Source organism: Cibotium barometz, chromosome 9, assembly GCF_041138505.1.
Source record: "Cibotium barometz isolate CiBa-2024 chromosome 9, ASM4113850v1, whole genome shotgun sequence".
Classification (NCBI taxonomy): Eukaryota; Viridiplantae; Streptophyta; class Polypodiopsida; order Cyatheales; family Cibotiaceae; genus Cibotium; species Cibotium barometz.
The window spans coordinates 47,731,085-47,746,390 of NC_141054.1; the positions used below are offsets into that span (position 1 = coordinate 47,731,085).

General features: G+C 44.7%; 1 protein-coding gene across 1 annotated transcript; it reads right to left on the reverse strand.

Moving 5' to 3' along the window:
* Positions 1–406: 406 nt before the first annotated feature.
* Positions 407–11,302, reverse strand: LOC147635642 (uncharacterized). Its single transcript, XM_086803013.1, has 3 exons — positions 10,794–11,302; positions 1,038–1,161; positions 407–960 (listed from the first exon to the last, which is right to left on the reverse strand). Exons 1-3 carry the CDS (start codon positions 11,158–11,160, stop codon positions 912–914), a joined length of 540 nt encoding a protein of 179 aa, XP_086659139.1. The 5' UTR covers positions 11,161–11,302; the 3' UTR covers positions 407–911.
* Positions 11,303–15,306: the final 4,004 nt, after the last annotated feature.

Sequence of the window (15,306 nt, forward strand, 5' to 3'; positions counted from 1 at the left end):
CCAGCACAGGCCCACTTCCACCACCCTGCCGCCCTACCAAGCTTCTTGATCTGGCCGACTATAAGCCCGATTGGACTTTCTGAACCAGGGGTTGAGCCCGCTGGCAGAGTGAGGCCGCCACAAGAAGAACAGGACGTCGACGAGGGGTTGCAAATGGAGACTTGTGGTCACCTAGGCCGCACACCACCCATTGGTCATCAATAGTGAAAGCAGGGAGGAGGGGGTCTCTAGCCACATACTCCAGAGGTGATAACCGACCTGAATCAAGAGAGGTTATGCTTACCTAGACTTAGAGGCAAATTTGTCACAAAATCCATACAGATATCCTCATATCCTCGAAAGGGTGTGAGAATATGTGAATATGAAGCGAAAGCAAGTAGAGATCACACAAGAGAAAGTAGATAACCAAGATCTAAAATGTATAGATTGAATTATGAATCCATGCTTATATACATATCTGTAGAGCCAGTCAGCTGTAGCAAAAAAAGCTACTAGATTGGACAAATGATAAAATGCCTAAAAAAGCCTAAAACTAAGCTATAAAATAGAGAAAAAATATCCCTAATTGCATCACATAAATATTTGAATAAAAGGTAGCATAAAATGGAGTAAAATGGGCTAGAGATGACATGTCCAACAACACCTATCAACTCGAGCACGGGAGTCCGATTCCCATACGGGTAAGGAGCTGATCAATAGTATCGCAAGGAAGAGGTTTGGTGAAGAGATCAGCAAGGTTGTCTTGAGAAGGACAATACTCCAATGTAATAATGTCGTTGGCGACTAGCTCAGGAATGAAGTGAAAGTGGACCTTAATATGTTTGGTCCTACCATGGAAGGATGAAGTTCGACCCAACGCCAAGACACTCTGGTTGCCTTTGAGAATACGGATCGGAGAATCTGAGAGTCCATCAAGATTGCTCGACATCTAGAACAACCATAACAGCTCGCAGTAGGTATCTAGATAAGCACAATACTCAATCTCAGTAGAAGATAATGAAATTCAAATAAGACCAGAACCAAGAGTGAAGAAATACCCAAAAGTGGATCGTCGAGTATCCCGATCACCTGCCCAATCAGCATCAGAGTATCCAACAAGCTCAGTGCCTCCTATGAAATAGAGACCATAGTCCAAGGTATCGGGATAACCCTCAGAGCGGCCTGCCAATGAGAATGTCAAGGCGCGAAAGAAAAGTGACTAAGAACACTGACATTGTAAGAAATGTCGAGCCTGGTGTAAGTCAAATAAAAAAGAGAACCACAAGCCTCCGGTACTATGTACTATCCTTGAAGAGGGGAGGGGGATCATCACGAGAGAGCTTGGAGTTAGGATCCATTGGACAAGAAATCGGACAGCACTCGATCATCCCAAATGTCTCAAGGCGCTGATGCAAATATTTGTACTGAACACTCCATCAAAAGACTGATAGACCGCCATCCCAAGAAAGTAGTGGAGAAGTCCTAAATCAACCATCTCAAAGATGACAGCTAAATCTAACCGGAGCTGTTCAATCTTAGCAAGATGTGAGCCACTGATTAATATATCATCAACATAAGACAATCCTGATCAACAACATAGAGGTTGTCTGCAAAAGCATCTCTCGAATCCAAGGAAAAGAAAGAATGCATCAATCTTATCCCTTGGGTGCCTGTTTCAAACCATAACGGGCTTTGTGTAATCTATACACCTTACATCCATTTGGTAAACCGGCCAATGCTCATGAGCAGAAAGAGCAATAACTATCCAGATGGTGGTGTATCTGGTTGTAGGAGCAAAAGTTTCCTCATAATCCACACCCTCAATCTGAGAGTACCCTTTCACAACCAATCTGGCTTTGTGTTTGTCCAAAGATGTACAATTCCTCTCAATGGAATCAATCTCGGCCTCCATGGTAGTCCGGCACTCAAGAAGAGGAAGAGCCTCTTTAGCTATAGTAGGCTCATATGATTGTATCAATGTACTCATCAAGGCGAGGTTACAAGAATGACGAAGTTGTTGTAATCATCATGCCCGTGTCAAAGATTGTGCTGAAGAATCAGCAAGCTGATGAAGTTCCATATCGGAGAGATGAGAATAACAAACAATGGTTTCCAGCCATCGTGGAATCTTGGGGACAATCCTCCATTGCATAAGACCAGGAGGAGGAGGAGAAGCTAAGGTAGAAGGAAGTGGGGGTGGTGAGGCAAGGTGTAAAGAAGTTGATGGTGGAGAAGCTAGTGGTGGAGTTGGGGTGAATGAGGAAGAAGGGACCTCAATGATAAGCTTTAGATGAGAGCGAGAATCATCCGAGGGTTCAACAAAGTGAACATCACGAGAAATCACCAAGGATCGCGACTCCGGACCCAATAATCTGTTTGGAATGAGAGCTATATCCAAGGAATTTGCACTTCCTCGACTTGGGATCAAATTTGGATATGTTAGAATCAAGGATATGAATACAGGCATCACAACCAAAAACCCTTAAATGAGAGATGGAAGGTTCTGTCTAGTAAAAGCATCCTCTGGAGTGGAGTCATATGAGAAATCGCCTTTGTAGGAGAACAATTGATGATGTAAACTGCAGTGCTTACATCGTCTCCCCAAAAAGAGGGAGGAAGATCAGAAGAAGAAAGACTCGTACGGGCCATCTCCTGAACAGTCATGTTCTTGCGTTCAACCACACCATTCTACCGAGGAGTGTGAGGAGTGACGGCTTATACCTTTCTATGAGCAAAAATTATGAAAGGCTTTGGAGATGAATTCTCCTCCATTGTTGGAGTGAACTTGTCAAACCTTTTGTGTGGTCATAGTCTCGACCGAAGTCACCCACTCTTAGCAGCGGGAGAAAGCTTGAGAAATTTCTGCCAAGAGATAAATCCAAACTTTGTGTGCGTAATCATCAATACTAAGCATAAAGTACATGGCTCCTCCTTGGGTAGTAGTCCGCATGGGGACCACACATGTCCATATGAATGAGCTCCAAAACATGAGAAGCTTGATGAGTAGCCTCGTGAGAAAAGGCATCTCGATGTTTCTTTCCCCATGAAGACAAGCCACACACGTGGAGTGGGAGGATTTCAATAGTGGAAGACCCTCGACCATCTGTTGAGAAGACAGGAGCTGTAGAGAAGTATAATTCAGACGCCCAAAGCAAGCATGCCACAAATTGGGACTCACTCAAAAGAGCCACCAAAGTCCTTCAACCGATAAAGACCACCTTCCTGGATACATGTGGCAATAATCTACAAGGTGCTGATGTCGATGATCTCAACTACGGAACTATCAAAGTAGACATTATATATCCTTTCTCCGCAATCCGAAAAACTGAGAGGAGATTATTGGAGAGCTCGAATGATAGAAGGATGGCCCAAGGAAGAGTTAAGTCGCACATTACCAACCAAAGAGGCCTCCAAGTTAGAAGCATCACCAATGGACACCCTCGAAGAGCTAGGAGAATGGTCTGTCAGGAGTCATGTGAGTAGTACACCCACTATCAACCACCCAATCCGTAAGACGTGAGGTGGAAGAAACAAAAGAGTTAGAGGGAAGCTTCTCAATACCAATGAAGACAGTCTCCTTGGTGGAAGAGGATTTTTGAGTTTGGTTGATGGATGAAGAGGTTTGATTGGGGTGTTTCTTAGCAGAACCACCTTCTCTCTTCTTCTTGCAACAATCATGCTGAATGTGACCTTTGAGACCACAATAATGATAAGTAAGCTCCTTATGAGCGAAATTGTTGGCAAGCAAATTTGTTACTTGTGGAAACCTTGGACTGCCATTTGTTTTTGCCCTTAGCTTGAAGAAGGGTCTCGAAAGTACCTTGGTTGGTCTTCTTTCTCATGGCCCTATCCTAAAGCATGCCAACCATCGTATGTATTAGGAGTAAAAGGACGAAGTGATATATTATCACAAAAAGCAAAGAAAGTCTCGGACAATTTGGCAAGAAGCTGATTGACAAAGTCCTCGTCGGTAGCTTTGCTCCCTAAAGAGACCAACTACTTCAGAATGGTTATGAACTCCGTAAAAGAATCCATGATGTTAGCAGTATCGACAATCTTCAGGTTGGAGAGTTGATTCTCCAAGGCTACCTTATGAGGAAAGTTCTCATGGTGATACCTCCTCTGAATGGTATCCCACAATTCTTCTGCAATTTCCTCATCATTGTCATCAAATCGACGAGCAATAGAGGGTTTTATGTTGAAGAAGATAAAGGCACAAGCCCTTGCATCTTTGTCAGCCCAAGAATCAATCTCAACCTGAGGAGAAGTAGCATCGAAAGAGGCATCCATACCATAAACAATACCCCATAGCCGATGATACCGAAGAAGAGTCTTCATCTGTAGTGCCCAATCAAGATAATTAGTTCCATCTAAGATAGACTCCTTGGGAAGATGAGGAATGAATGAAGAGATGACAGTTGGTGTAGAAGACACGGAATCCTCCTCTTGAATTTAGAGCGGAAAGGCTGCAAGTACGTACCCGAGCGTTGCCCACTCCTCCCTAGTCGCTAGGGGAGGTGAAAGAAAGATGCAGAATTGTACTCCTGCCAGAGATCAAGGCACACGCGTGACGATGGGAGCCGACCTGATGCGCGATGTAGTAAGGGAGGGAGAGGCTAATGGAGCAAGTACATGGTGCTACCACTAGTCCAAGGTGGGGACAGAATACAAAACAAAAAAAACAAAAAAAAAATGTAACTTGTCCAGGGGAGGGACAACACAAAACGCACCCAAAAAAAAAAAAGCACGTGTTATGCTACAGGGAGAGAGGGCTGGGAATGAAAAAACACAGAAAAAGGGGACTGCAAAAATAATAATAAATAAAAAATAAAAATAAATAAATAATCGCAGGTTTTAGGATTGGCCAAGATTAAGGAAAGATGCTAAAAATAGCCTAGAATCAGTGCCAAGAGAAGCATTGATATGTGCTTGAAGGAGATCTCCTAGTGGCCTTTGGCCGAACTTTAGCTTGCTCTTCCCACGAGACCAGTTTCCCTTTCTCATCTGATGGCTTCCTCAGAACAACCAGCTCTGCCTTTTGTGACCTGGTCATTGCCATCACTTGTAGTTTTTCCTCTTCCCACTGTCCCAACAACACCATATTCACTCCCGGCTGACTGGTTTCTCCAGACTCACCAAGCTGCCCCTGCAACTCCTGACGATGCTTCAAAAAAATCAGACAGTTGTTTTCTCTATGACCCGGACATCATCTGGAGTAGCATACATCTATCTGATGGGCCATATCTTCCTCTACCCTGACCTCTTCTGTAATACGGTCTTTGCGACAGATGATCGTCGCCAGATGCCACTAGATTCATTGCAAGGGCTCTATCATTTCCATTGTATCTACAGTTTTGTGTTGTGCGCCTCCATGCCAAACAGATTTGGCATGTTGGCTTAGCAGTGCACTCTTCCCTGAGGTGCCCTTCTTGCCTGCATTGCCCACAGTACATTCCTCCAGAGAACCTAGAACGATTCAAACTCCTAACACTTTTCTTGGTAGACTTGGCGATGGCTCCTGCAAGATCCCTCCTCACAGAGTAGCAACACTCACCATTCCCTTATTATCACCATTCCCTTCTTATCCTTCTTCTTTGCCAAGCCGTCTGATTCGGACTCCCCTTCTCAGTCATCAAACTCAGATTCTTCAACCTCACTGTCCGAGGACTCTTCGACCGCTGTCTTCATCTTCTTGTTGGTCTTGTCAGCCTCGTTCAAGTTTTTCTGGGCCCTCTTGGCCACTTCTGCCAGTTCATCAAATCCAAGATCTTCCATGTCTATAATGGCAACTAACTGCTTCAACTTCGGATTCATTCCCTTGATAAATCATTCTCCTATCAAATCTTCGAAGGGCTGTTGGCTTCATCCTGTTAAAAGTAGTATCTCATGTGGGAACGAGGCTTAGTAAAGGGTATAAATTATTATTTAGTTTATGCTACATGAGTCGGCCATTTCCATCATGAGGGTATAAATACCCATGCCCAACATTGTATTATTTCATCTATTCATTGCTAATCAAGTTCAAGCGTTGTTCGCCAACCTCTCTCTCTCTCTGCGTCAACTTCTCTCTCTCTCTCTCTCTGCGTGTATTCAAACTTCCGCATGCTCGATTCTGGCATGGTATCAGAGCTGAGTGCTCGTTGATTCTTGGGCACACAGAGGAGTTGGAGAAGGTGGCTGCTGCAGCACAGAGGAGCCAACGATGACCTGGACATCATGCGGCGGTGATGGCGAGGGCGGAAGGGTCATCCAAAGGGGACGGGTCCAGTGCAGGGGCGCCGGAAGGAGCGACGCAGGAGCAGGCAGTGGGGTGCAAAGCTTGCGGGAGGGCGGAGGTGGAGAACGGGTGCAACGGGGAAGGGCGAATCCAGGGGGCATCGGCGTGGTACCCGGATTCGAGTGGTGGCCCATCAAAGCCTACCGCCCCTGCCCGACCTTCGTCCAATCGGGCGGCCATTACAGGCGGTTATCCAAAGTGCATATTGGCCCTGGTTTGTGCAGGCTGGGTAGCAGGGGGAGCTCTCGAGTAGGCAAGTGTCCTAGAGCTGCATGTATCCGGCCAAAGCCTGGAAGAGATCGCCTTCGGGTGCAGAGGAGCCGTTGTTATAAGTGCGGAAAGCGAGGGCATTTGGCTCGGGATTGCAAATCCAAAGCTAAAGCTCAAGGCTCGACAAATGACAAAGACAAAGGCAAAGCTGACGAGGATGACAGTGACAGTGATTCTACTAGGGATGCTACGGCGTCTGCCGGTGTGGCGAGGACTACACTGGCACATGCTCCAGCATTCTAGCTTGGTGGATGGATGCTACCACGTGCTTCAGCCAGAGAGAGGCATGTGAGTGGCAGAGAGGGGCAGTCTGTGCTCCCGTTTTGGTGATTTGGACCCGTGTGTCGGAGTTCAAGGCACATGCATCTGGCATGGAACAGCTTGACAAATCTATGGACGTGATGTGTTCGTAGTTCATTGGTAGTAGACTATGGATGGGATGAGTTCCTGGTTCATTGTGTAGCAGAATTTTGGGCGTCGTGTGTGACAGTTCAAGCATTCAGAGATTTTTTGAACGTGATGTGTTCGCAGTTCAACGAATGGGGGATCATGGATGTGGAGTTGTCTGCAATTCATTATTCTATGTGGCAGCTAAAGCTCAAGATGGCATTTTCTTGTGGAGACAGGTTGATTGGTGCATTATCCGAGGTGTATCTAGCAAAGGCCACGCTAGGGTGTCCATGGTTGCATCTGCATCGACTTGGTTTCTTCATCTATGCCCACTATGAGCTACAGAGAGGGTGTTAAAAGTAGTATCTCATGTGGGAACGAGGCTTAGTAAAGGGTATAAATTATTATTTAGTTTATGCTACATGAGTCGGCCATTTCCATCATGAGGGTATAAATACCCATGCCCACCATTGTATTATTTCATCTATTCATTGCTAATCAAGTTCAAGCGTTGTTCGCCAACCTCTCTCTCTCTGCGTCAACTTCTCTCTCTCTCTCTCTGCGTGTATTCAAACTTCCGCATGCTCGATTCTGACACATCCAGCCTTTTTTTGAGGGATTTAAACTTTGCCGCATAAGCTTCGACATGCATGTCGTTTTGTTTCAGTTCACGCATGATATTTGTCAGCTGCCCTGACATCTTGACTTTCTTGAACCTGTCTCTGAGCTCCTCGTGGTCGACATCAGACTTAGTGAACCACTCCATCGGCACATCTAGGAAGGTAACTGCAAACTGGTCTCGTTTCAGCTCCTCCAACCTTGGATCTCTGGGCTTGCTGACCTTCCATTCTTGCTTGAACTTTTTGACGTGGATGTCTACATCCTCGGTCTTTATCCTCTTGTAGGTCAGGATCTGTTTGTTGTTGGTGAAGTTGCTGGCCATTCTGATTTCCCGCTTTGGTCTTGGCTCTGCATCTTGGAATAGATGTTGAAAGCCTAGGTACTCTTCCCGATCTGGTTCTTGTTCCTGAGCCTCTTCTTGTTCTTGATGTGGTTTTTGTTCTGGATGTGGCTACGGCTCGAGCTCCTTCTGGAGCTTCCTCTTTATCCACCCCAAGATTCTTTTAGAAGTCAGGGGCGCCTGCACTGAACTCTCCTTGCTGCACCTTCGTCAGGTGCTCTTCTCGCTACTACTTCCGCCTGCAGCTGCCCAATTTCTCTTTCCCCAACAACTCTTCTTCAGCGACACTGGATGATCCTCCTGAAGCAGTGGCTCCTTCCCCAACAGGATCCCCAAAAGTGTTGGTGGATTATACTAACACGGCAAGACGGTGGCTGAACTTTGTGCCTCTGTTCTCTCAAGCAGTCTCTCTCCTTGTTACAATCAGCTAGGATGCTTATATCTTCCGCTCTGTCTGTTTTTACAATCAAGAGGCTAAGTAATAATACAGTATACAATGTCCGTTAGGGTGTTGGCGGAGGTCCGACAACCCTCATGAGGTCTGGGACACTTCCGGTAGGGGTCGAACCCATAGATCAACACCAGGCCTAGACACCCAAGTGTAGAAGGCCATAAAAGTGAAAATGCATCATTTAATGATTTATTTGCCCACATTTGCTAATCAGCCTGCTCTTCATGCAATCGACCTGTAAGAGCAGCCCACATAAAACTTTATATAGGTGCTCCAGCCCCTTGGATTATTCATTGGCAACTACTTGTGTGTCATAATGCATACTCTCCTGTGGGCATAATTCAGCAAAACGCAAGGCTGAATTATCAGATCCAAGCGGCCAGTCAGGCTGAAGTAAAACATTGCTCTTCAGGAGATCGTAGACAGGGAAAATGCCAGCAACGTGGTGTCCAGCACGTGGGGAAGAAGGCAGCCAGGTCAGGCAGCCCCTTCTAAGATTCAGTGTGATCCCACGTTGTCATCAGCATATTTCACAATCTTACTCTATTCAAAATGTCCTATTTTGGCCCTCTTGCAAACATGAACAGGTGCAGGGTGCTATACTCTCATCTAAAAGCCACATCTACATCATGGTGGATTCTGGAAGGTAAAGCAACTGTCTGAATGGCAGTATGTCTCACCTTCCCACTCCACTGTAAAACCTTCCTTGAGAGGGTCCTGCTGACAAGCAAACAGGACTGATAGTAAAAGATGCCATCTTTAAACCTTGCATTTGGGGGGGGGGAGGGGGGGGGGGAACAAAGGAGGTAACGGTGTAATGTGTAGTAGGGAGATAACAGAAAAAGGTGTCATGGGCAGGGTGCTATATTCTTGTCTAAAAAACCACATCTACATCACAGTGGCTAAGCGCCTGGCTACTGCTGTCTGAATGGCAGTACATGTCACGCCTTGCCACTCCACTGTAAAACCTTCCTTGAGAAGGTCCTGCTGACAAGTGAACAGGACTAATAGTAAAAGATTCAGTCTTTGAACCTTGCATAAGCTTCAGCATTAACCTTGCACATCTACAAGACCGGCTTCTTTGAAGTCCCAAGCTGAAATTTATGGGACAAAGTCTAAGCAAAAACCTGCCACGTTTCAGAAAAGCTCACCACATTTTCAGATTACATAGCCCATTCATTGGCCTAAACATGCACATCAACACCATGCATGACATGATTGTGCATAGCATCAATACCCAGTAGTAAGTGCAAGTTACATGAAATGGTCTGCATCAATTGCTTCATATTTTCATTTCCTGAAAAGTACAAATGCCTCATAAATGCAAAAATGAAATTGATAATATAAATCTTGAATGAGTCACATATCATCAAGGTCAGTTACACATAAAGGGCATGCCTATAGAGGGACAGCTGCTCGTCAGCCTAGGATGGGCAATCGTACCCATCCAACCCCCACCCATTAGGACATGCCAGCCTGGCACCGGGGGGGGGGGGGGGGGGGGGGGTGTTGTGTGCAGGGGCGGAAGGAGATATTTGTGCAAGTACTCTAAGTACCAGGTTTGTCATGTTGCCAGTAAAAATGCCAGCTCATGTTGTTAAACACAGGGAGTTCTAAGGAAGATGCTGCTTCCAAAGGAATCTCCTGGGCATTCTGTTGAAACTCCAATACGTAAGTTGGGGGAGGCTTTGATCTGCCCCCAAGGAACGATGACCATCTCTCATGATAACTACGGAAGCTGTTGCCCAGAATGACCAACTGGCTCAATTTCTGGGGCACCCAATTGGCCTGTAGAACATTGTTGTACAGCCAATCCTCACAATGAGGCATGTAGAATATAGTCGGCCTGTCGATGCTGCGGCATCCCTCCTCGTTAATGGGAATGGAAGAGCAGCCCATGCCCTCAATGACTTTGCACTCAGACTGAGATAACACTGGATCATAGACTTGAATATCTCCCACCCAAGAAAATTTCTGTTTAAGCAAAAGGATTAGAGCAAACTGGCATCTGGAGACTTCAGAATCAGCAATGCTGCCAAGCCCATACACTACAATTTGCAGATGCCATAGCTTGTCACTGATTTTGTAGCCAATCCCTTGCTTTGGACATGGGTCCCTGTCTCCTTCCTTACCATTAGAAATGCCCAATTCCTTCTCTGATTCAGAATCTGTGCCAGCTGCTGTAACCATGGCACTTCTGCATTCCAATTCGATTCCAACACTTTTCCTGCCACTACAAACCTTAACCCTAGCTTCTGTCACAGAGGCACTTCTGCATTCCAGTACGTTTTCAAAACCCTCACAAGCCCTTACCCTAGCTGCAGTGACAGAGGCTTCCAATATGTTGTCTCCCCCCTCACATATCCTAAGCCTGTTTGGACTTCTGATTTCGAGAGCAAGTTCATGGTTGTGGTGAATCGATCCATGAGTAGATCTTTCGGTAGATAAAGTTGCAGAGATCTTACCTTTATCGCAGGGTTTTATATCCCTTTGCTTATGATCCACATGCGATTCAGCATCTGAAGCGGCTCTGCAGAGACTATCAAAGACGCAAGGGCTCTGAGCTTGATCTAGAAATCTTTTGAAGAACTCTGACTCCTGCACTCGCGCCATGGATCGCTTCATTCTTAGCAGAATGAGAGCTTCATCGTGTTGCTGGCCCGTCTTCACAAATGCTGCTTTTGGTTCTCTTCTGCTTATGTTATGTGAGGAATCCGCAGAGCAAAGTGTCACATGGCTATGGCGAGTTAATATTCGGGAAGACGACTGGAGCTTGAAGGCTCGCCGGCTCACAACGATGGTCCAGCTATCATCGTCGTCCACATCCACCATGACTCGATTGGAGCTTCTAACGTGTGGATCAGGAGGTTTGACGAGAGAGGCTGTACACAGAGCTCCAGAGCTCTGGCTATAGCGTGGGACGACCACAGGGATTGGTGCGATGAAAAAGCCGAACTGGTTGGGACCGTTGTTACATAGTCTAACCTTTACAAGTCCTTAATGTGAATTTGTAACACGACTCTTGCCACAACATTAATTTACTATTCTCGCCCTTGTCACAACATTAATCCACGTGTCATATTAACTTTTAACTTTTTTCATGTGGCATCAATTAATATAAGTGGCATTAATTAATATATAACATAAGAGTACGTTAGAGTTCGACAATTGCATTTATTCAGTGTTCGTTTTGTGGGGGCTGGAAAAACGGGGAAGCAAGTTTATCAACAGGAAGGAAATACAATTACATTTATGTTGACAAGATACAGAAGTAACAGATAACCAGACTTGATTCTTCTGAGCACGAATCTACAAGTATCCATGGCGAGACTTTCCTCTGAAACCATATAGTGAAGACCAAGCAAAAATCGCAATTGTAATAAAAGCAAACTGACAAGCAACACCACGGCAACTACCACATGTAGAAACAATTTACAAGAAGCAAGCATCTTCTTTTTACATTCCTTTCAGTTTTCTAGAGGTCGGTGAGAGAGGGACAAAGTCATCTCCATCGGCTTGAATCTTCCTATTTTCTCCAACACCGAGAAACGAGCATTTGTAAAGGCTTCTTCTGGAGCATGCTCCTCATCATCAAGCACAATGGGATGTCGGCTCTCCTCTGCTGGTCCCTTCATCATGCTACTGTGCCCATGATATTTCCTCACAAAATTGTTCACTTCCGTATCACTTCCAAAGAAGTATCTTCTTCCACCAGTATCCATGTAGAAAATAGTCTCTACATCAACACATTCTGTCAGGTGTGGAGTTTTCATCACCTTCCAAACTATTGCTTCTCTCTTCCTCTCCATACCATTCCCCATCTTCGGTATTATTTATGACACTACTGGCTTTCCACCTTGTATCATCTGTAGCAATGTATTCTCTAATGTCGCGCCTAACTTCTTAGGGATATAGTTTTCCATATATACATAGGCGAGCTCAAAGAGATTAACTAGTGTCATAGAAACTTTATTCTTGAGGTCACCTTGCCCATACAAAGCATACACTTCATGCCCACAAGTGATTTCTTCCGATGACACATTGTGGCAAAAGAACTCAAAATGATTCTTGTGTATGTCTTTCATACAATACCTGACCATACCTTCAAAGGTATACATGCATACTTGTTGAAGTGCTCTAAACATGACCAGACCACCTTGTGGTTTAAATAAGTCCCACTGCATATACCTCTTAATAAGCTTTCCAATTCTTATCAAGGATGGTTCCATGATTGTAATGACCATTTGGAAGTGGAGATGATTCAAAGTGCCTCCTTTCTCGAGCACAAAGAGCCCTTTCACACATTCCATCCGTACAAACTCTTCGACGGTAAGCCAGTTAGACAAGTCAATGTCCCCATTGCCTACACCTATGGTGATGGATGCCTTGATGAGCTTATTTTTTTTGCAGCAGCAAATAGATTTCTGACACTGGCCACCAATGGATGGCTCCGATGCAACTTCTTGATTTCTGAAGAACCTGCAACAAAAACAACAGAAAATCTAAATAGTCCTAGCCACAGAAACGATAACACGAATGCGCTGCTTGCTTTTTATCATGACAAAATGAGATGCCTGAGATAAGACACATGCATCAAAGGACGGCATCTACAGCATCCTGGCAGGACACCACCAAATAGGAAACAGAGGAGTCGCAAGCTTGCACCTTCGAAGAACAGCACAATAGACGAAAGTCACAAAGCCCGGCAAGCACAAGTGCCAGCAGCAATGACATATACACAACCCAAACCAACATTAAAGCACAACGACCATCCTCGCATGCTAGCAAAACCGTCACAAATGAAGGAGGAGGAACAAAAAGAGCAATGACAACCCCCCCACACGAGTCAGGAAGATCCGCATGTGATCGTCGGACAGCAAAAGAAAAGCACAAACCATTCCAAAACAATGCAGTAGCATGTTTGGACACGTGTCCATGCACATAGAACTATAGTGAACCTTAGTCAGCGGTGAGTAATCTTTGTCCACTGGAAGTTAACGTGAAATCTATTAAATTAATTAATTAAAAAAATGTTGTGGTGTTTTATTCCATGTGTCACTCTCCTTGACTATCTTATTTTGCCACCTGGCAGAAGCGTGTGTAAAACTGTTGCGGAAGTGTAAAACTGTTGCGGAAGCAACAAGACTTCACTAGTGTAAGATGACTTAAGGATATACCTCACACATTCCCTTACTCATATCTTAAACTTGATTGTAATTTTAATGTTTTGCATACTATAGAGTAAAAAGTGTTAAACTCCCATGAATGACTCATAAATTGCATAGTTATTTATAGTATCTCATGGACCGACGTCAATTTAGACAATGGAATGGTGTTGAAATTAATCAATGGTGTTTACCAAGATAACAATTACCCATTTAATTAATACAGTAAGTTATCACCCACTTCACCCCGCCCTAAACTGCCCACAAGCTACATCCACCCCCACAATACGAACAACCAAAGCCCACCTCTCTTTACTGGAGTGCTGGAGTCTTCCTCCCCCTCTCCTTACGAGTGGCCTAGACCTACCTCCAAGACAGGTTGATTGTTGCCTAGTATAAAGCAAGCACTCTACACACATTTTTGCGTCTATGATACATGCACATGTACATAGAAGGGGATAGCCATTTCACGAGTGAGAGAGAATGATCGAGACACTAAAACTGAGAAATTGCAAAAAAAATTGATCAACATAACACTATTCATCTCACAATATAGGTAAACTATTAAAAAGAGAAGCACAAGTTATCTGAGTTTAACTATAGACACCACATTATTTGAAGTAGCTACATCGATCCACCATAATATCAAAACCCCACCAAAATATTAGAACTAGCTACATGGAATTATCAAAAGATAGGCAGAACTAAGAGGACCAAAGTTATCATTTGGAGATTCTCCTACCAATAAAAAGGTAAAGGCATGTAGCATTTATGGGGAAGCAGCTAGGCAGTTTCAATAGTTGTGGGATACCGACGCCCTGACAAAGCCTAATTCAACTTTTGTGAGTGCTTGTTGATGCATGAAATCATGAGCATTAGCATCCAAGTTCAGAACTTGTAAGAAAACATAGTAGAGGTGCTTGCAAGGCAAGTAAATTGAGTGCTTAGCCTCTCTCTTATGGAAGTCTGCACATGAACACCTTGGGAATTCAGAAATTGTGACCAAGTAATTCACACCGTTCACCTTTGAAACCTCTGTGCTGACATAGAGAACGTGTGTCTCATTATAAAGGATAATCACCTCCCTTAGGATCTCAACTGCAATAGACCAACCTTTCTCGATGTTCTCATAGAACTCTTGAGTTAGCTTGCTTCTCCAACGCACTATCTTGCCATCCCTATACTTTGCTCGAATAGAGCTCGGGACTCTTGGTGTGGTAGTAGTGGCCCCCCTAGATATTGGAGCCGTCGAGACAAGTGCACCTGCCTCTAAGATAAATCCTGCAGACTGCAAAATTGCTATTTCATCAATACTTAGGTTAGTTCCTTGGGCCACAAGCCAAATCCCTGGAGTAGGCCCTCGTGACCCAATGACATTTGTAGTATCTACTTTCCAAGAGTGTGTGTTATTGGAGCTAAAGAACCAAACAAAGCCCTCTCTAATACCACCAGGGTAAGTGCGACATCCCCAAAAACAAGGGGCTCCCTCCTAGTCATACCCACCCATGGGGTTAATAAAAGCACCACATCTCCCACTAGTCTTTTCCAGAAGCCCAAAACATGTAACTTTGCTCTACGACTCAATTCGACGAATGGCCCAGAAGCTTCAATTCAATTGTCTTTCTCTGGCTGATGATTGAGAGTCCTCTGTAGGCATGCTACATGTTGCCTTCCTCTGGTCCACTATCACTATCACATATTCTAGTCTATGACTATCATTTTCTAGTATAGCACTTGGGTTGGCCCATATATTTTACTTTCATCAAACACTTCTATGTTCATGGGGGTGAACATGCTGCATTTTTGGACTATT

Excerpts from the sequence above, each read along its gene's own strand:
- LOC147635642 (XM_086803013.1), bottom strand. The coding sequence starts at position 11,160 with ATGGTGGATGTGGACGACGATGATAGCTGGACCATCGTTGTGAGCCGG. Across the intron at positions 1,162-10,793 it reads TATAAAACCCTGCGATAAAG|GCCGCTCTGAGGGTTATCCC; the intron begins GTAAGATCTCTG and ends TCTCATTGGCAG. Across the intron at positions 961-1,037 it reads ACTCGACGATCCACTTTTGG|ATACCTACTGCGAGCTGTTA; the intron begins GTATTTCTTCAC and ends GTGCTTATCTAG.